General features: G+C 42.4%; 1 protein-coding gene across 2 annotated transcripts in view; it reads left to right on the plus strand.

Moving 5' to 3' along the window:
* LOC121289806 (inositol polyphosphate-5-phosphatase A) overlaps nucleotides 1–22,691 on the plus strand; it is a 568,674-nt gene that overhangs the window by 426,935 nt on the left and 119,048 nt on the right. For both annotated transcript variants that reach the window (XM_041209646.1, XM_041209645.1), the window contains exon 9: nucleotides 5,884–5,968. In XM_041209646.1, the coding sequence (XP_041065580.1) occupies nucleotides 5,884–5,968 (85 nt within the window). The remainder of the gene's footprint in view (nucleotides 1–5,883; nucleotides 5,969–22,691) is intronic.

Genomic DNA, 22,691 nt, shown 5'->3' on the forward strand with positions numbered 1-22,691 from the left:
TAATATCATTGCAGAGTGAGAATAACTGGAAGAATAAACTCTTCTCATCAGTGATAAATTATGTGCTGACCCCCAGAACATCTCTCCTCAGAAAGCTTGAGGAATCGTCACCTCATTCAGTCTGCTTGACGGAGCTTATTTTTAAAATCTTTTCACTGATGTCAGCCGGGGATGAATTGGCCAGGAGAAGCATGTTTATAGACTGTGTGAAGAACTTTGTCTTTGTGTGGGAATGTTGGTGACACTGTTATGGTTTGCTTGAATGAACTGTGATGACGCAGCTAATAAGGCATCCTGCTGGGTGTCATGGCAGGCAGTTTTCAGACCTCCCACCTAAACTCATTCAACTCCAGCCACTGTGGATAATTTTCTATTCCCAATTCTTCCTCCACAAAAAGCAAAGTCAACTTTCACAGGGAATGTGAGATAAGTACTTTAGGAAATAATCTTGTAAACAAAATGTTACCTTCTGACCTGCAGCTGATACCTTGACTTAGAACAATTGAATGATACAGGCTATCGTATTAGGCATGGCAATTAACTGAAAAGGGAACTGATCCTCCTCACAGAATGGCTACGAAATGCTATAGCAAATCAGGGGACTGCTGGCCTCTTTGTCGTTTTACCACTGCAATGTCTGACATGGCTATTTTTGTGCTTTTTGTTCTGTTTTTGACTTCTCAAAAGCTTATGGTATATGAGAGTATTGAATTAGAAGAAAAACATAAGGCTCTAAGCTTTCCCATTATCCCAGCAGTATTCCCTGACGTTTGAAAGCCAACTCTGGAAGAATAATTTCAAAATGATGTGGAGATTTTTTTTTAGGAAGGCCAGGTCTGAACATTAAACTAGTTTATCTATTGAACCAGAAAAGGTCTTCTAAACTTAATAACTTCTTGTAACTTTTTATTTGAAGTTAAGTCTCAAACAGCCATGATGCCTGATGCCAATGGGACCGGACGATTGAGCCCATAGTTTTTGTTTTATTTATAGGTAACAATTAAGGAGAGGGGTGGTATCAATAATGTGGAATAAAGCACTTTTTCAATTAATGTACTTAGCATCAAATTCTTCCAAATGTGTCCGAGTCAGATGCCAAGTAAAACCACAGTGAAGACAAATTCTTGTTTTATGTATTTTTTTTTATTTGTGCAATTACATTTTAATTGATATATTACGTGAAAGAGAAAACGAGCAGAAATGCCAAAAGTTCAACCTCAGACTATATACAGAGGACTAGCAATAGTGTGACAATAATGAGCTTAATAAGCTTACAACAGTCAGAGGCAGTGGACAATAATGTCAAACTATCATATAAACTAAGAACAAGAGGCATCATATTGCGAGTTGGTGACTATAATCGTGCCAAGGATGGTGCTTTTCTACTGGCACATGTTTGGTCTGGATTCCAGGAGATATTTTATCATTGTGGCAGGATGGAACATAGATCCTGTTTTTTGTGAGTTTAATGTTTTGCTGCTGGGATAAAGAAACTGGATTGAACGCTTTAACTGTGAGGTTTGACAGCAGACCGATTCTGGCCTCTCGAATCCAAACTAAAACAATAATGATATAAAAGTCAATTTGGGCCCACTATTACAGGGACCAGTACAGGATATCTTGAACTTTACAGTGGGAAAAGGCTCTGTCATAACTTCAGGGTAACCGAAAAAATGAGTGTTTGGGGCAGACAATTGGAGACCACACCTCTTAGAGACTAAAAATTAGCACATGAAGGCAGAAAAATGGAGACTACAAGCTGAATTTTCACTCCTGGATCAGGAGCACAGAGTCAGGGTGTTTCCCACGTCCGCAAAGCCGACCCAGGAGAAAGTGCCATGAAACTTTGGATTTTCGTTCCGCGGTTGGGGTGGGTGGTGGGAGTTTGCTGTGTGCGGGGTTTCTGGGAGACATTGCGGGTCACCCCAGGAGATAGTGTGGAGGCTGTCAGCTGCAGATGTAGGCTGGGTGGATGGCCTGCCTCAGTGCACCGGCACTTCATGCAAGATTTTTTAAAAAAGAATAAAACATAAAACAGCACCCCAGCCCTCACCCCTCACACCCTCTTACCACCCACACACTCCCTATGCCCCATCCTTGTTAACTTATGCTCCCCCCCCAATAGCCCCTCATACCCTTTTTGCCCCTTTACCCACCACCCTTTGGCCTTATACGTCCCATGTCAACTAACGCAGTATCCATCGTGGGTAAACCTCAGGACCCATGTTGAGAGGAAATAAATAAAATTCTGAGGCCTGGATTTTCATCCTTGAGGTGAGTAGCAGAAATTGGGAAGATTCATGGCCTCACACGCCCACCTCATTAGAAATTGGCGCCGGAGATGTGATCTTCATTGCCAGGGTGCGGGCTGCAGTCAGGCTAGTGACCCAGGAAAGAGTTCGGAGACAGATACAAGGGATGTTGGGTGCCGAGGCAGGATGTTTAAAAGGCCCAGCTCTGTGGTAGGGGACTTCATTCCAGTTGTAATGAAAAAACCCAAGGCCCTCTAGCCCTCACTCTTCAAGCCCCCTCAACCCCCAAACACTCCCCATGCCCCATCCATGCCACCTCATGCACCTCCACCCGCCCCAAAGCATCTCATGCCCTCCCATGCCAAGCTATGGCACTTCACATACCAGACCTCATTATGCATTCTTGCTGAGAGCCCAAAAAACCATTAGACATTTGAAACAGCTGAGCCCAAGGGAAAACATTGTTTGATTGATAGCTCTGGCACCCTGATCTCTTCTGTCAATTGCACAGTGTTTATTTACATAAGATTAAGAGGTTTCAAGTGCTTTCAATGTCTGCTATTAATACTTCAAAAGGTCTGGATGATTGACACTTTTATTGGGTTGTAGTAAACTGAGTTCTATTTTAAGAAAGTGGAAAGTAATGAATGAATTACTTTTTTAACATCCCACTGTCACAATAGCATTTATTGGTTCTATGTTATACAGTGTATAGCAGGTGAATAGGCATTGCGGGGGGTGGGGGGGGCATGAGGGGTCATGGTGGTTGGTGAAGGGACATAGTTTGGCATGCATGATTGGGGTGAAGCACCATAGCTTGGCATAGGGAGCCTGTGTGGCCATGGGCAGTGGGTGAGGACATAGCCAGGCATGGGGAGGCATGAGGGGTCATGGTGGTTGGTGGAGGGACATAGCTTGGCATGCGTGATGGGGGTAAAGCACCATAGATTGGCGTAGGGAGCCTGTGTGGCCATGGGCAGTGGGTGAGGGACATAGCCAGGCATGGGGAGGCATGAGAAGGACCTTTTGAACTTACCTTTCAAAAGGTTTCCCCATCCATACTATGGTCATGACACCCATGAAGTTCCAGGAGCCATCACTGTTTGAGAAGCCGGCTAGACTGCATGAAAATTGCTGAAGACTAGGACATGCCTATTCCCGCAATGGAGCTGGCCAGGTCGGGAGTGCAGGGAGTGGGCTCGCAACCATAACCAGTCTGCAACTCTAAAAGGCAATCCTGGAAATTGGAAACCCTGGGAATGAGGCTGGTAATCCTGGAATTGGGACCCACCCACCATTATTAAACGGCACCCAAGTCATCCCAACCCAGCAAAAATCCAGGACTAAGTACCTATTGCAGACTTTTTTTTAAAACACTCATATTCATTAAAAAAATCACTACATTTACTTTCCTTCAACTACTTTTTTCCTTATAAAAACATTTTATTCAAGTGCTTAATCCTCCATAAAAACAAACATTTGATTCAAGTGCTTAATCACTATAAAGACAAACATTGGAATTTATAGTCCCACTTAAAACAGTCTATAACCACTTATAGCTGTCAATCAAATTGTGAAACAATAGGCACCCCACTGTGATAATAGAAAGTTGTGAATTCAGTACTGCAACACTAATCCAGTAATGATTGCTCTCGGGCTTATGTCAACAGAGTCAAATAGCAAGCAATGCGTTTTTTAACACCACACTGTTTAAAAAAAGAATGTTTAAAGGGCAGGAATTTTAAATGACTTGACAGCTTGACGGTTGCTTTTGACAGTTTTCTTTGACAGTTCCTTCTAACAGCTCGCTTGACAGTTCTAACGAGTTTGTGCACTTTATACACACAATCATGTCTAATTTTAACAATTCCAAAGGCACCTTACCTCTCCCGAAAGGCAGCTTGCCTCTCCCAAAATGCACCTGACCTTCCCAAGGGTGTTCCAGAATCTTATCCAAAATGGTACCTTGCTTGTCCAAAAGAGAACCCCACCTCTCCAAAGGACACCACAAAGTTTAGACCTGCTCTTACCAGATCCAATCTGCACATGTCATGTTTCCAACTCCTGGCTAACAAAAATCAGGCAGTTTTATGTGGGCAGCTGCCTCCGTGATCCATGGGTGTGCAATTTTGAACCGTCTCCATTCCTCCCCTCGCAAAAATGGCGGGTGCCATGTTCAGAGGCGGGAATTTGGATTTCAGCCTCTGCAGCCATTTTCGGGGAGGCTTTCCATTGTTGCGAAAATTCAAGTCTACATGTTTGTGGTTCATTGGATTAGGAATCAAATTCATGTTTGTTGAATAATAAAGTGGAGATATAGCTGCAGGAGCTGGATGAGAGGAGAGGCACCCGATTTGCCACTCCAGGACACTCTTCCCAAAGGACAGGAGTATCGTGTGCCCACTGGGTGCTGCTGAGGAGGACCAGAACTGGGACGTGAAAAGTTTTACTGCTGAAGCAATAAAATGTTGCCTTGTAAAATGTGTTCCTAAACTCCAAGACCATCTGCCAAGTGCTACCAGTGCTACAAGTTTCCTGTCTAATCCTATCAGTTTTGCTGAACCCTCAACCCCTTTCCAGTGCTGCTAAATTAAAATACTTACCACCAATTAGTACAGTTCTTTTTATTCATTTATGGGATGGGGTGGTGCTGGCAATGCCAGCATTCCTTGCCCATCCCTAATTACTCTTGACAAGGTGGTGATAAGCTACCTTCTTGAACTGCTGCAGGTCATGTGGTCCAGATAGTTCCACAATGCTGTTAGGTAGGGAATTCCACGATTTCGATCCTGTGGACAACTGTGAAGAAATGGCAATGTATTTCCAGGTCAGGATATTGTGTGACTTGGAGGGTAATTTACAGATGATGGTGATTCCATGCACCTTCTGCCCTTGTCCTGCTCGGCAGGTGAGGTCATGGGTTTGAGAGGTGCTTTGAAGAAGCCTTGGCAAGTTACTGCGGTGCATCTTGTGAGTGGTACACACGGCAGTCAGGGTGTGCTGGTGGTGGAGGAAGTGAAGTTTAAGATGGTGGAAGCGGTGCCTTTCAAGCAGATTGCTTTGTCCTGGATGGGGTCAAGTTTCTTGATCTGGACTCATTCAAGCAAATATTTTGTCACACTCCTGATATGATCTTGTATATAATTTCTCTCAGCTTTAAATGTGGTAAGGGAAAGGATAAATGCAGGAGCAGGTCTAAAATAAAGGGCACTCACAAAATAAAACATGAAGCTCCAGTATTCAATCATCAAAGCACTTGGGAAAACTGCAGAATGTCATGTAAAAATGTATTTTGACTTATTTGCTCACCGTAAATCAATGGTTCTGATAATACATTTTGCATTACCTGTCAAGACACCATATTGATAGAAAACATGATACCATGCAAATTGCCCTGAGCAATGTCATGGGGATCAGCTAGTTTATAATGTAACTTTTGATATTTAGTATAATTTTATCCATAGTGGTCCAAATTTTAAGCGTAAATTCACCAGCCCCATGCTTCTGACAGAGAGTCACTCGAGATTTGTTTTTGTTCCCTTGGCTTGGCACTGTTCTGTTATTTAAAATGAATAAAACTGAGCTGAAAGTATATAGAAAATGCGAATAAATTTCTCGTCCCTCACTCTAGGATTACAGACCAACGATATGAGAAGGTGCCCCACTTCCTGTTTGGTGACTTCAACTTCAGGTTGGATTCTAAAGGTGTGATAGAGGTAGGTGTTGTCGGGCAAAAGTCCTATCAGGCTCCAGTTCTGCCACCATTAAAGTGTTTAACTTTCTAGTTACACAGCATGTTCAAGAATTGGGTTGGGTTTTCAAAGAGGGAAAAATTCTTCCTAAAGTTGAAGTTAGAATATCAGAGCTAGAAAGCATCATATAAAAATTCTTGATGGGGAGAGAGTCAGAAGTAGAACTCCCCGCCAGCAGATTTATATCCCAATTAGTCACAGTACGCAGGGATCATAAAAATAAATAGAAATAAATCTCCACATGCCTATTCATCCATGTATGGTATATTTAAGTAGAGTGACCACTAACACTGACTCTATTAACTCTTGTTTTTTGAAGAGAAACTGTTGTCATTTTTTTTATCGTAACAAATGGGGAGCAGCAGGTTATCTAATTCCCTACCCATTTTATTCTCGTGTGTAGACCGTGGAGTAATGTCACCGGACGAGTTGTACCATTGGTATGGCTGAGCCCAGCGACATGAGTGCAGTGGATTTGATGATTTGCAGATAATCTGGATGAAAAGGAAGATAAATTAAAGAAGAATAGTTGGGGCTACATAAAAGAGAAATTTTTTTTAAAAACATAAAAATTGGCAAATGTTGTAGAAGAAAGAAGGTAAATATAAATTCTTGGAAGTATTTCTATATAATTAAAAAAACTGATTAGCTGGGCAGAATGAACATTTCTAGGGTATGTTTGAAATTGATCAAATAGTTTCATTAACATTCCTTCCATATTTCCAAATGTTCACTAAAGCCATCTTATCGATTTGGTACACTCAATTTTTATAGAGTGGGGAAATGAAAGCTTCAGATTCATGGGCGAGGAGTGGATTTTATTCAGTGCAGTTGAGGGAGAGGAGCAAGACAAATCAGATTTTCGCAATTGTCTGAAATGCTGGGTGTTGGGAAAGCATTAGGACTGGACAGCATTATTTATGTGTTAGTACTGCAGTACAAATCACAACCTATTATCATAGAACAAAAGCATTTTCTTTTGGCAGTATCTATCTGCAGTTCAAAATAAAGCAAGAGAATGCTTTTAGAATTAAGTGTTGAACAGTTTTTAGTAAGTACTTTGTACGTTGAGGGTGATTCCACTCCCAATGTAGTCTTTTACTGGCTGATTTAAGTTCAAATTCAATGTAAGTTGACTAATGGTACATTTGCACTGCAGGTTTTGTATTGGTGCAAATCTGTTTCGATTTTGCACCAATTTTATGTAAGGTGTAATTTGGTGTTGAAGCCTATATTGACTTCAACAACAACAACAACTTATGTAGTGCCTTTAACATAATAAAATGTCCCAAGGCACTTCGTATGAACATTTAAATCAAAGTATGATGCTGAGCCACATAAGGCGGTATTAGTTCAGGTGACCAAAAGCTTGGCCAAAGTGCCATGTTTTAAGGAGTATCTTAAAGAAGGAAAGTGAGGTAGAGAGACAGAGAGGTGTAAGGAGGTAATTCCAGAGCTTGGGGCCAAAGCACCTGAAGGCATGGCCACCAATGATGAATCAATTATAATTGTAAGTGCACAGAGGCCAGAAATAGAGATGTGCAGATATCTTGGAGTGTTGAGGGACTGGAGGAGAATATCAGATAAGGAGGGGCGAGGCCATGGAGGGTTTTGAAAACAAGGATGAAAATTTTAAAGTCAAGACATTGCTTGAATGGGAACCAGTGTCGGTCAGCAAGCATAAGGGTGATAGGGGAATGGGACTTGCTGCGAGTTAAGACATGGGCAGCAGAGTTTTGGATTACTTCAAAATTACAGAGGATACAATCTCAGAAACCAGCCAGAAGTTCATTAAAATAGTTGAATCTAGAAGTAATAAAGATATGAATGAGGGTTTCAGCAGCAGATGAGCTGAGACAGGCCAAAATCAAACGATGTTACAGAGATGGAAATAGGCAGTGTTAGTGATGGCGCAAAAATGAGGTTGGAAACTCATCTCAGGATCAAATGTGACACCAAGCTTGTAAACAGACTGACTTAATCTCTCCAAAGTGGATTTGGATGAGAATACCTCCTCCAGACCATCTCGTTCACTTTAGTGCCAGGACAAGCTTTGATACCAGGTGCAAACTGCAGTTACACCTTAAATGCGGTAAAACTGCTTCGTACCCATGCTACAATCATAGTGTGAATACAGCCAATCTGTAAACAGAGACCTGGAGTGATTCTAATACCCAGCTTTAGACTGACTGAAAATGCCAGTCCAAATTATAATGTTGCCATACTGCCAGCTTGCACTTTACTTTGGAATATCGTCAGTTCTGTGATTGACTGAAATGAAATAATGCAAGATGAAGATCTGTGAATAAATGTTAATAGACATGGTGAAAGATACTTAGACTAGGAATAAGAGTAAATGCTTTTGAAATTTTGAGAAGACCCTTTGGATTGGAGAGCTGATGTCTTCCATTGTTCATTGTCTATACAAGAATTCTGCAGCTGGAGCGCTCTCCCCTTCTTTTCTGTAGAGATCTTTGAGGTGAAACTGTTTTTAGGATAATAACTCAATGACAGAGGTAATGTTTTCACCCCAATTTGTTAACCTGTCTGTCGGTTTGTCTAATATCTCAAAAGCTAATGAATGAATTCAGTGAATCCTGGTACACAGACAGGGTATGGCCCAAGGAAGAATTGATTCGCTTTTTGGCGAAGATGCAGATATGGATCTAGTTCCTAGAATTTTTTTTAAAGGATCCATTAACATTGGGAGATAGGGCAAGGTGATTTTTTTAGAAGAATGTTGTGGGTTGTTTTACGTAGAACGCTGTTGACTGTTTTAGAATGTTGCGGAGTATCTCAGCTGCTGTGGTGGAATTTGTCCCAGCTGTCAAAATGAGCAGCATTTTCAGAGCAGGCTGTTGGATGTGGACTGGCTTAAAGTCCCTTCAATGTGATGGAAGCTCTTAATAAAAGGATTTCTTTATTCATCTTTGTAGTAACAAAGCATCAACCAGACAGGGAAAACCTCAAGGAAGAACTGCGTAATTGTAATAATGTTGAATTAACACAGCATGCAGAGGTATGCACTCCACTGGATGCCTTCTTCACTTGTTTTATTTGGATTTGTAGACCATAAGATGTAGGAGCAGGGGTAGGGCATTTGGCCCATCAAGTCTGCTCCGACATTCAGTGAGATCATGGCTGATCTGATAATCCACAACTCCACTTTCCTGCCTTTTCCCCATACCCTTGAATCCCTTACTGATTAATAACCTGTCTATCTCAACCTTGAATATACTTAACAACCCAGCCTCTACAGCTCTCTGTGGTAAAGAATTCCAGATTCACCACCCTCTGAGAAAAGAAATTCCTCCTCATCTCTGTTTTAAATGGGTGACCCCTTACTCTAAGATTATTCCCTCTGGTCCTAGACTCTCCCACAAGGGGAAATAACCTCTCAGCATCCACCCTGTCAAGCCCCCTAAGAATCTCATATGTTTCAATAAGGTCACCTCTCATTCTTCTAAACTCCAATGAATACAGGCCCAACCAACTCAACCTCTCCTCATAAGAAAATCCCTCCATACCTGGGATCAACCGAGTGAACCTTCTCCAGACTGCCTCCAATGCCATTATATCTTTCCTTATCTAAAGGGACCAAAATTGTTCACAGTATTCTAGGTGTGGTCTAACTAGTGCCTTGCGTAGATTTAGCAAGACTTCCCTATTTTTATATTCCATTCCCTTTGAAATAAAGACCAACATTCTATTTGCCTGCCCTATTACCTGATAAACTTGAATGCTAGCTTTTTGTGATGCATGCATGAGGACTCCCAAATCCCTCTGTGCTGAAGCTTTCATCAGTCTTTCTCTATTTGAATAATATTCAGCTCCTCTAATCTTCCTGCCAAAGTGCATAACATCACATTTTCCCACCTTATATTCCATCTGCCAAGTTTTTGCCCACTCACCTGTCTCTATCCCTCTGTAGACTCCTTGTGTCATCCTCACCACGTGTCTTGTCAACCATTTTTGTCATCTGCAAACTTGGCGATAGTATATTCATTTCCCACATCCAAGTCATTAATATATATTGTAAATAATTGGCCCCAGCACTGATCTCTGTGGCACCCCACTTGTTACAGGTTGCCATCCTGGAAATGCCCCCTTTATCCCAACTCTCTGTCTTCTATGAGTTAGCCAATCCTCTATCCATGCTAATATACTACCCCCAACACCATGGGCTCTTATCTTTTTAAGTAGCCTTCTTTGCAGCACCTTATTGAACACCTTTTGGAAATCCAAATATATTACATCTACTGGTTCCCCTTTATCCCCTTTATCAAGCAGGCACCCCTGCTTGTTACCTCCTCAAAGAATTCTAATTATTTGTCAGGCATGATTTCCCCTTCATGAAGCCATGCTGACTCTGCTTGATTATATTATGCATTTCTAAATGCTCTGGTATCATATCCTTTATGATAGACTCTAACATTTTCCCAATGATGGATGTTATGCTAACTGGCCTATAGTTACCTGTTTTTTGTCTCCATTTTTAAATAAGGGTGTTACATTAGCAGTTTTCCAATCCTCTGGGAGTTTTCCAAGGCTTCTTGGAAGATTACCACCAGTGCATCCACTATCTCTGTAGCTACTTCCTTTAATATCCTAGGATGCAACCCATCAGGTCCAGGTGACTTATTGGCCTTTAGTCCCACCAGTTTCCCTAATATTTTTTCTCTAGTGATAGTTATTGTATTTATTTCTTCTCCGTCTTTTTCCCTTTGATTATTTAGTATTTTTGGAATGCTTTTAGTGTCTCCTACCGTAAAGACTGATGCAAAGTATTTATTCAGCTCCTCTGCCATTTCCTGGTTCACCATTATTATTTCCCCAGCCTCACTCTCTAAGGGGTTTATGTTCACTTTGGCCTCTCTCTTCCTTTTGATATATTTAAAGAAGCTCCTACTGTCCATTTTTATATTACTTGCTAGTTTACCCTAAAAGTTTAGTTTCTCCCTCTTTATTTTTTTTTGGTCATCTTTTGTTAGTTTTGAAACTTTTCCAATCCTCTGGCTTACTACTAATCTTTGCCACATTGTACGTCTTTTCTTTCAATTTGATACTATCCTTAACTTCCTTGGTTTACCCCCTTCCTCGTATCCTTCTCCATCACTGGGATATATCTTTGTTGTGAGTCATGAGCTATTTTCTTAAATGTCAGCCATTGTTCAACAACTGTCATTTCTGCTCAACTCCTTTCCCAGTCCACTCCAGCCAACTCTGCTCACATTTCTTTGTAATTACCCTTATTTAAGTTTAGCACAGTTGTTTCTGACCCAAGTTTCTTCCTTTCAAACTGAATGCTGAATTCTACCATGTTCTGGTCACTGTTTCCGAAGGGATCTTTACACTGAGATCATTTATTAAACCTGCCTCATTACACGTTATCAGATCCAAAATAGCTTGAACCCTGGCTGGATCCATAACTTATTGTTCTAGGAAACTGTCCTGAATACACTCAATGAATTCTTACTCATGGCTTCCTCTGCCAATTTGATTTTCCCAATCTACATGGGCCAGGAATTTTCAGTCGGCAAGTGGGGGCAGGCCCGACATGCAGGCGCATAAAATGACGTGCAATGACATTGGGCATGCGTCCTGACTTCACCGTGCTGCCTCGCGATGTTTCATTCAGCGGGTGTGCACCGGAGCCAGCTACGTGCCCGTCGATATTTAAAAGGCCTATTAAGGCCATTAACAAAGTAATTAAATTCACCTTTATGCTACCCGTCCAACCTTACAGTTGGCAGTCAGGCGAAAAGGCCAAGCGACCTTTACATTTTTTCAGGAAACCTCATCCACGAGCGGGAGGAGGTTTCCTAAAGCTTTCATGAATAAAATAAAAAGTTTTTATGAATAATAAAAACATGTCTCATCTCATGTGACTCAGTCACATGAGGGGAAATGTTTCATTAAATTTTTATTGATCTTATTTATTGTTTTCAAAAGCACTTCAACCTCCCTGAGGCTGCTCCCTGCCTCAGGGAGGTTGAAGCTCTCTTTCGCATGCATGCGCGAAACAGCCCTGGCACTGACTCTCCCAACTCCCCCTGCCTGCACAGGTAGCACTGAACGCTGCCGCTCACGTATTATGCTGGGCGGGCCTTAATTGGCCTGCCCGCATAAAATGGTGATGTGGATATGATTGCGGGTGGCGGCCAGCTCAGCATCCACCCCCACCCACTCCTGCCGAACCCACCCGACGCGGGAAAAATTCAGGCCATGAAGATTAAAGTCACCCATGATTAATGTGCTGCCTTTTTTTACATGCCCCCATTATCTCCTGATTTATTCTCTGTCCAACAGTATAGCTACTGGTAGGGGCCATGCAGACTACTTCCACCAGTGTGTTCTTCCCCTTGTTAATTGTTACCTCCACCCATATGGATTCTACATCTTCCAATCCAAGATCATTTCTTGCTATCGTACTTATTCCACCCCGTACTAACAAAGCTATCCCACTACCCTTTCTTTCCTGCCTGTCCTTTCCAAAGTCGCATACCCCTGAATATTTAGTTCCCAGCTTTGATCTCCTTGTAACCACGTCTCCATAATGACAATAAGATCATACCATTAACCTCTATTTGTGCCATTAATTCATTTATTTTGTTCTGAATACCACCTGTATTTAACTAAAGAGTCATTAATTTTTCCTTTTTACCATTTCTTTCCCCCTTTGACCAGATTTGCTGCTATTTTTTTATGTTTGTATACCCTGTCCCTTCCTGTCACACTGTGGGTATTACTACCTAAATAAATGCCCTGCAATGCTTCCATATCCTTTTGCTTTGTAAGCCTATGTCTCCCCTGTCCAGAACCTTCCCCCCCTTTATTTAGTTTAAAGCCCTCCTATAGCCTGGTTATTCGATTCACCAGGACACTGGTCCCAGCACGGTACAAATGAAGCCATCCCACCAGAAAAGCTCCCTTCTACCCCAGTACTGGTGCCAGTGCCCCATGAACTGAAACCCATCCCTCCCACACCAATCTCTGAGCCAAACATTTAACTCCTTGACTTTATTTACCCTATGCTGGTTTGCCCGTGACTTAGGTGGTAATCCCAAGAATATTATCTTGGAGATTCTGCTTTTTAGCTTAGCGCCTAACTGTTCAAATTCTTTCAGCAGAACATTCTTTCTAGTCCTTTCAATGTCATTGGTACCAGTGTGGATGATGACAACTCCTCTCCTCCCACTCCAAGTTCCTCTCCAGCCCTGAGGAGACGTCCTTAACCCTGTCCCCGGGCAGGCAACAGAGGCTTCGGGACTCACATTCATGGCTGCAGAGAACAGTATCTATCTCCCTAACTATACTGCCCCCCACCACTACCATGTTCCTATTTCCTCCCCCCACTTGAATGGCTCCCTGTACAATGGTGCCGTGGTCAGTTTGCTCATCTTCCCTGCAGTCTCCACTCTCGTCCACACAGCTTGCAAGAATCTCGTAACTGTTGGACATTTGTAGGTACCAAGGCTCCTCGCGAGCTACCCCCTGGGTCACCATACCTGCCTCACCTGCAGTCACACCCTCCTGTCCCTGATCACAGACCAAGTTTGAATGACCTAATCTGGGGGGGTGTGACCGCCTCCTGGAGCAAAGTGTCCAGGTAACTCTCCCCTTTCCTGATGTGGCGCAATGTCTGCAGCTCGGACTCCAGCTCATTAACTCGGATCTGAAGTTCCTTGAGCTGCAAACACTCACTACAGATGTGTTCACTCTGGATTACCTTGGTGTCCAGCAGCTCTCACATGCTGCAGTAGCAACACATCACCCATCCTGCCATCGCTATTGTATTTTACTTAATTTATTAATTAATTAACCTAGTATCCTTGCTCTTTACACTTGAAGAATCCCCTGCTCTTTACAATTTATTGTACTTATTTTTTACACCAGTATCAATCTTATACTTAACAAGCTATTTTTAGGAAGACCAAATGAAGACTAGAGACCTAAACACAAAACTAAACACCTTAATTTTACTTTGAAGACTAGAAATACTCACCATTCCTGCTCGCCAATCAACTGCTCTCCACGCGCTTTCTAAAATGAATTCCCCTCACTCTCCGCATGCTTTCTAAAATGAACTCCTCTCACTCTCCACACTCTTTCTAAAAATAAACTCGCCTCGCTCTTGGCACGCTTTCTAAAATAAACTCCCCTCACTCTCCACACATTTTCTAAAATGAACTCCCCTCATTCTCCACACGCTTTTTATAATGAACTCCCCTCGCTCTCCACATTCTTTTTAAAATGAACTCCCCTCACTGTCCACACGCTTTTTAAAATGATCTCCCCTCACTGTCCACGTAATTTCGATAATGAACTCCCCTTGCTCTCCTAGTGCTTTTTAAGATGAACTCCCCTCACTCTCTGCACACTTTCTAAAATGAACTTCCCTTGCTATCCACGCGCTTTTGAAAATGAACTCCCCTCACTGTCCATGTGCTTTCTATAATGAACTCCCCTCGCTCTCCACGTGCTTTTTAAAATTAACTCCCCCCACTCTCCGCACACTTCCTAAAATAAACTCCCCTCGCTCTCGGCATGCTTTTTAAAATGAACTCCCCTCACTCTCCACATACCTTCTAAAATGAACTCCCCTCATTCTCCTAGTGCTTTTTAAAATACTTCAGGATGCCCTGAGATTGTAGTACCAATCACAGTCAGTTAGGAATCAATATTCACATTGACCCCAGCTGAGTTACATTTACTTACCTTTTCACATTTTCCTTTTCTTTATACCCATGACTGAATTGGATGATCACACAGGAGGCAGGACTACGTCCCAAGAGAGCTCATTGTTCTCTGTTCAGATTTAATATTTGTTTCAGCCTCTTTGGACAGTAGTGTGCAGCCTCTACTTAAATCAGGAAATACCAAATAAAAAGAAATCAAGAATAAGAAAAAAGCCATTTGATCCATCAAATTTCATGCAAAACTGAATAAAGCAACCCACTCCTGGCAAAAATGCCACCTGAAAGAACTCTGGAAAAGTGCTTGAACTGTGAACAAAGGTTGTTAAGTCTATGGCCTGCATTTATAGGTAACCATGGCCTTCAAGATGCAGGAGGATTTCATTTGTTCTTTTAATACCAGCCTGGATCAAATTCAACTGTGAAGGAACTAGCTTTACTTCTCTTTGACCTTTAATAGCTGCTAATGGATGATGAGGTCATTATTCTAACTAGTTAGTTATCCAGAATAGATTTGAATGGATTTGTTTTGTGTGTCTTTAGCGTTCATTTCTCATTTATGGACTGATTTTGGAGCTCAGAGTGTGATGAGCAGAACACGTAATTTAGAGTTACTTTTTTGTAGTCTTTTTGTCCCCAGATACATGTGTCCCCTCCATAAGAGAGGCTTCTACATTGCTCAAGCTTTGGAGTAACATTTCTTCCATTAATTACTTCTTCAGGGTACTTAGTCAATAGTTAATGATGCTGTGATATGCAGTTCTTTACTGTAATTTTAAAATGTCTTTACAGAATGCATTGCTGTAGCTGATGTTAAAGGGTCTTTGACACATTACAATTTAATGTACTGTTAAATTATTGTTATGGTTTTCAGGCTCCTGCCACAGCAATGAAATATTGACAGGGAATATCCAAATGTTTTCAGTTCCATTCCTTTTGATAAATATTGTACTGTTTTCTCATAAATTTATTTTGGTATCAGGATTTCCATTTGGAGCAAAGGAAAAATGGTCCTTGTGCTCCATTCCAATTGGTAGAACAGTTCGAGGGCAGAAAATGTAGATATATTGCATGTAATGTGAAGGTGAGCGGAGATTATGAAGCAGTACAGTTGTATGGAACATCTTTTGAAAGAGGCCACAGAAGTGATACAAGCACAAAAGATATTGTGCCTCTGCTTTATACCCAGCCCCGTTTTCTGAGATTAAATCTATACATTCTATGGATTCGGGATTATTTCCCACCAAGCAAGAGCCCCAACAATCCATAGAGTATAATCCTAGCATAATCAGCAGAATTGGACCTGTCAGTGCCCTCTAGAGTTTACAGGGTCAGTGAGAGGACATTTGATTTACACGTGTCAGATGTACAATAGTACCGCTAAGGGTACCTGTCTGGCAACCACCTGCCCTGTAGCTGGAAAGTCCATCACCCACCCACCATTACCTTCAACTCCCTGTGTAAGTGGCTGATCAAGATATTTTAAACAAATGTTTACCATTATTCATGGCTTCAGGCAGGGCCCACTTATACCCGCTGAGAGATTGGTACACCTCACTTCACTTTCTATATTGGCTTCCAGGATTATAACAGATCCTACATAATCTAAGGGAGTCAGAACTCCTGACATAAGGAGTCCCTTGTCCCAACTTTGACACCAGCCCCCCACTCTCCTCTCACCAATGCTAGTTGTCTCATAAGCAGCCTTTAAAGGCAGGCTAGAAAAAAATAACTGAAACAGCAGAGACACAGTGCAACCTGGTTCCTGCCATTTTCTGGCAAGTTCCATCAGTTCCCTCACCCTGAGTTCAGGTTAACATTCCCAAATCTGGTTGGACGTATTCTTGGAGGTTTCATCACATGGGCCATCTGCCTCCAAACACCCCGGCCCACATTGTCATCACTGGTCACCTGATACGGTCACCTTTATAGTGTCCAGCCTTCCTATGCTCAATTGGGAAGTGAGCAAATTCTTCATTGTAACAACTGGATGAATCCTAACCGTCAGTGATGACATTTTTATGATTAGTGAATGAAAGAGTACAAAGAAATTGAAAAAAAAACTTTTATTGTAATGCTGCTTTATTTTTTTTCCCTCTGGATTGCTTTAATTCTTGGAGACCGCAGGACACTCCTGGAGGGCTTGGTAACCCTCCTTAGGGCAGGCGGGGGTCAGAAACTGCATAGATGTCTGGGGCCAGGATGTGCAAATGGTTCTTTGTGAAGTACTCAAACTGATTTTATTGCTTATCATTTATTACTTCTGAGCAAATCTGTTCAAGCTTTTAAAGGGCCAAGCTTTGCCTCCTTTGTTTCATTGCTACTTTAAAGAACTGAAGAGCAAACATCACTTCAATGCCTTGTTGCCCTGAACACCTAATCAGCATCAATTGCTGGAGCCACTGTACTACTTGTAATTGGTGCTTCTTTGTCACTACTGAGATAATGCAGATTTCAAGCTCATTATTCATGTAATCACAGCCATCACAGCTGTGTTTATTCTGAAAGTGCATTGTTACCACTGCTGTTTATGCCCATTATAGTGGAGGCTAGAATGGGGATACAATTCATTTAAAAAGTCAGAAGGAGAAAAAGCATGTCCTGAAAGAAGCCATATCTTATGCTGGGAACAAAGGGGAAATGCAGGACAATCCAACCATAAAAGTGGAAATTTTCTAATGAGCGTGGGAGGGTGTGCACATCAGCTGGCAAGAAGAACTGGAGAAGTTCTTCAGCAATGTCTGTTTAAAGACAAACGCAGTTTTGAGGGTAAATGTAAAGGCTGTTTATGATTTGGAACCCTATTGAAATAGTGTTTGGAAATGTTTAAACTTTGTACGTTGGAACCCACGTTATTAGGATTGTGCACCAAGAAAACATGTGGCTCTGATGAGGCACGATGCTAATTACTGGCTTGTTGACAAGCAGCTGGGGTAAGTGTTTTAAATCTGATGAACAGTTACTGAGACGGAATTAATATTCAAATACAGCATGTTTTGAGTCTTGCTAGTTTCCAACTGGACCATTAGATGGAGCTCTCTTGGTTACAGAGCATTATTTTGGGGAGGAGGAGTTGAAGAAGGGAAATTATGAACAATTCTTTTCCACTAAGCAGTCCTGCAGATGGTTGGTGATGATTGGCATCTTGGTGGCCAGGGAGAGGTGGGTTTCCTAGGCCACCCTGCTTTTCTGACCAAATCAGGGCAATATAAAGAAAGATACATTTATATAGCATCTTTCACAATTTCTGGATTTCTCAAAATGCTTCACAGCGAAGAACTTTTGAAATGCAGTCACTGTTGTAAGGCACTAAACGCAGCAGCCAACTAACACACAGCAAGCTCCCAAAAAGAGCGTTGTGCTAACCTGTTTATCATGTTGTTATTGAGAGATAAATATTGGCCTGCCAGGGATAACTCCTCTTCGCTTCTGTAAGAGTGTCAGCCAATATTTTTGTGCTCAAGTTGTTGGAGCGAGCCGTGAACCCCTCGCCTTCTGACTCAAGAGACGAGAGTGTCACCAACTGAACCGTGGCTGGAGGGGAGGAGGGAGGGAAACGGCAACAGAAGCTCAATTCATTGTAAAATAGTCATAATGCAGGGTACAGTAGCCTAGCAGTTTGGTACTGAACCAGTAGCCTAGAGGTCAAATGTTCAAATCTCACCATGTCAAGTTGTGAAACTGAATTTAATAAGGCTGGTAAACTGTAGGCTGGTAGCACATAATGATTATGAAAACTGCCGGACTGTCATAACTAGTGTCTTTTAGGGACCATCCCACCCCTAACTGTGACTCCTGTCCCAAAACATGTGGTCAAATCTTAAAAGGCCTCAGGGCAACTAGGGCTGAGCAATAAATGATACTTTGCTAGTGTTGTTCAAAAACAAATGAATTATGGAACAGAAATATTACAGAAAAAGTGGGCAGAATTTAACAGGGGTGGCGGGGGTTCCAACCTCCAAAGCAAAAACTGGGGCAGCCCCGCTGACCCAATCTCCACAAGCCCCAATGAAATAAAGTGCCTAATCAGCAGCGGCAACCCTGTCACTGGGGCCCTCAGTTTCACCAGGGCCATTAAATTGCTGCTCCATCTAGTTTGGGTGGATATCCTGCCCCCAAGAGCTGCCGACCAGTCAAAGACTGGTAGCTCTTCGATACTGGCAGTACCACTGGGAGCAGTAGCCAGTACTACAGTAAGCCCAGGTAGAGAATCGGTGATGGAGCCCCAGGAGCAAGGTAAGTTGGGTGGGTTCTCCAGGGCCAGACAGGGAGGCCTTGGTGAGAGGGTGGAGTGGGGGGTTAGTATTTAGGGCATCTATGGGTAGCCCATGCCTCTGATGGGTATCTCCTGGCAGGTTGCCCACATGGCATTACCCCCATGCTAATGGGGTCGGGGTGAGGCCCTTCTTAATTGCCCTCTTAAGGGTCTCAGTTGGCTTCCAGGTGAGAAGGCCATCGTTGAGCCTTCCCACCTCGGACTTAATCGGGAAGGCAACTGGGTAAATCACCTGATTAAATGGGCCCCCGCTGCCCCCCAGCCCACCTCTAGGGGGAGGGGGGGGTGGTGGTAAGGAAGAAAAAAATTCCATCCAGTGACTCCACATGAAGTTAGTTAACCATAAAATTAGAATTTTTTATATTAGGTGAAATGTAGACAATTAAATAAATACAGTGCTCCAAAAAGAATATTGTGACAAATATCTACTGATGAAGTCTCTGAAGCAGCCAATAGTTCCCTTTAGTAGGTGGGAATAGGGCTGCTCCATCGGGCCTACAAGAAAACCTTAAAATGAAAAAAATTAAATTTCATGAACCTCTTATGAATCTCAGTGCAGATCCTGGCAGGTTTTGTCGATGAGGAAGCTACCACTCCTCAGTCTTAGGTTAATATTTGTGGTTAGGCTTCAGTGATATCATCAGATTCCAATCTCCATCTTTAAAGAAGGTTGCTGCTGGTTTCCGGCAGGCTGTTTACTGTCTCTACCCTAAAACTTCAACCAGGCCGGGCTGGGGAGCCAGTGGGGAACTCTCCCTCCATTTTAACTGTTGTTACAATCCCTGTGGGGGAACTGCAAACCAAAATAACCAAACTTACTTAATGATTCCCAATTGAAGAAATTATCAACAAGATTTCACTTTTGTAACTATTATTTTAACACGAATCAGAACCAACGCAAATTAAATGTGAATTAACAGGTAAATAAAAGGGTAAATTTCATTTTAAATCATTGATACAACAAAGCTACACCTTATACAACTACAAACGCCGGCTTGTTTCCCTGAAGACTTTTGGCACCACGTCGCTACACGGATCAACAATATTCTGTTCTTTATTCACATAGGATAGGTCAGGAAATAATTAACAATGGTTTCATGGTTAACATTAGACTTTTCATTCCAGATTATTATTGGGTTCAAATTTCACCATGGGATTTGAACCCAGGCCCCCACACCATTACCCTGGGTCTCTAGAATACTAGTCTGGTGACAATACCACTATGCCACCACCTCCCCATTCTCTCACAGCAGTCCTGATGGTGTAGGGTTCCTTTCCAGAGTTACTTTTCAACTGACTAACCAACAACACCCCAGTTCATCGTTTGGCCACTTCAGGGAAAACATTTAGCTATTTAGCAACATCAAGCTATACATATAGCTTCTCAGGTTTTAGACCTTTTCATCCAGCTCACACATTGGCTGCAAGAGCTCCTGCCTTCTTTTTAGCCAAAGAGGAAAACTGACCTCTTCCTGAGAGTGATTTGCTTCTTCTCCTCACAAGTATTCTCTGTGTTCCTCTTTCTGTTTCTGTCTGCTTTTACTTTGTGCCTGCACCTGTGCCTTCACCCTCCAACTCCTCTGCTTATAGCTCTCCTTTGTGTCTGGCCACATGGTTTCTGGTCTGTTAACTTCTTTCCTGTTGGTACTGCTTCCAGGTGAAGGGTCACCAGGTCACATGGACCAGTATTTCTTATTACCCAAGAAAATTACCATTGATCCTTTACAATTGTTGAAAACTCTTTTCAAACATTCTTAAAACAATTACAGATTCCACAGAACTTTTAAAGAAAGTACACATTTTCCTTCCTGTGCTGCTTCTAGGTCAAATGTCGTCACACCAGTAATAGAAAAAAGTCAAATGCACCAAGGATTGGACAGAGCAATTCCTCTCATTGAGCACAAAATTCTCCTGTTGACATAGACCATTCGAATCATTTATCATAAAAGGCTCACTATATGGACAGCTAAAGAGGCACTTTTCATTTTCATAGTTTATATTTCAGTGATTGTACTTGACGTGAAAGGCTTGCCAATGGTTCAACAGTGTAAGATATGATGAAATGACCATGATAGAGTTCACAGTCAGATTTCTCAGGTTTCGGTTATGTACTGCACTTGGGTAGTTTATTGCTGTCCTCGCCTGTGAAAAATTATCTTGACCACGACAAGCACATTTCAATGCCTGAATTGCCTTTGATATTCTGCTTCATGCTTTCAAAGTACAAGGTATCTTTCCTGTGGGTGAGGCTCAAATTCCATTGCTTCCACTCCAGTGCAGCGTTACCTAAGTGTATCCACAGTGAAAGGATTTGAGCAGGTTCACTGTGGATAGGACAGGAAATGGGGTAGTGAGGCCTACCACTGCCTCATTGCCCAAACTTTAGTTTCTGTTTCCCTCCCAACTGTCAGAAGTTCTTACCCATTGCATATGAATGCAAGTGGAGAGAGGGGGCTTGGCCACCCGCTCAACTTCTCTCCCTTTTCCCCAGTTACTGCACTTCCCTGGGGTGCCTGGTGGAAAGTGGTTTTAGGACCAAGATAACACCGGGAAAGTTCCGTAATTCTGTGAAAATGGGAGAACAGACCTAATTGAGGCCACCTCTCCCTCGATTTCAGCTCCCAAGATTTCACCCGTTTATGTCTCAGACTGAAGGACTTTTCCAATATGTCTTCCAGGCATTTCTATGCCCTTAGGGTTCCTTGTGACATCTTAAGGTGACACAGAAACATCTCCTCGGTACCACTACCGGGCTTTTACCACTTTTCACTGACTTACTTGATCATGTTTATCAAATGTCCCTTGACCAAGGGTCGCAGTTGGGGTGGATTCAGAGCGGCGGGCTGAAGTCCCGCCCTGCCAGAATTCCATGCTGAAGAGGGCAGTCTAGACCATTATGTTTCTGCCATGTGATCCATGGTAAAGCTATCCCGTTACATACGATGTGGCAATATTGGAAGCCTTTGTAATTTGTCTGTCTCGACCACCAGTGTCCTTTTGATCTCCAATTGCCTCTGGCTACTTTCTTTGAGCAACTACTTATAACGTTTACTGTGACAATTTTCCAGTCGCAGTCCACCTCCATCAGAGTCAAGTAGTTGCAGAGTACAGCTTTGTATACTTGAGCCACTCCACACTGATGCACCATGCTCAGAAGCATACACTGCCATAGAATTCAGCTTGGCTCAGTAGAGGCATTCTCACCAGTGAATCAGAGGTGTGTCGGTTCAAGTCCCACTGCAGGACTTTGAGCCCATAATCTCGGCTGGCACCACCAAGGGGTGTTGCATCGTTGGAGGGACCGTCTTTTGAATGGCATGTTCAGATGGATATAAAACATCCCATTACATTATTCAAAGAGGAGCAGGAAAGTCTTCTTGTATCTTGATCCAACATTTATCCCTCAACCAACACTACCAAAACAAATTAACTCATTTCGTGTTTGTGGAACCTTGCTGTGTACAAATTGGTAGCCATGTTTTGGAACGTCCTGTAGATGTATAAATACAGGTCTTCGTAATTTTATTCTCTTCTGCAGGTTCTGCATTGTGTTTTCCTTGCCCAGTCTCATTTTTTTTAAAAAAGGGTATTTATTTAAAGGCTCCCATGTTATTGCGCCAATTTGCAACACACGGGGTGAGGGGGGTGGATGGGGAGGGGGGGGTGGGGGTGGTGGAGTCATGTTACCTGCCTCAAAGCCTCTGTAATGCAGCTC

This window comes from Carcharodon carcharias, chromosome 17, assembly GCF_017639515.1.
Source record: "Carcharodon carcharias isolate sCarCar2 chromosome 17, sCarCar2.pri, whole genome shotgun sequence".
Classification (NCBI taxonomy): domain Eukaryota; kingdom Metazoa; phylum Chordata; class Chondrichthyes; order Lamniformes; family Lamnidae; genus Carcharodon; species Carcharodon carcharias.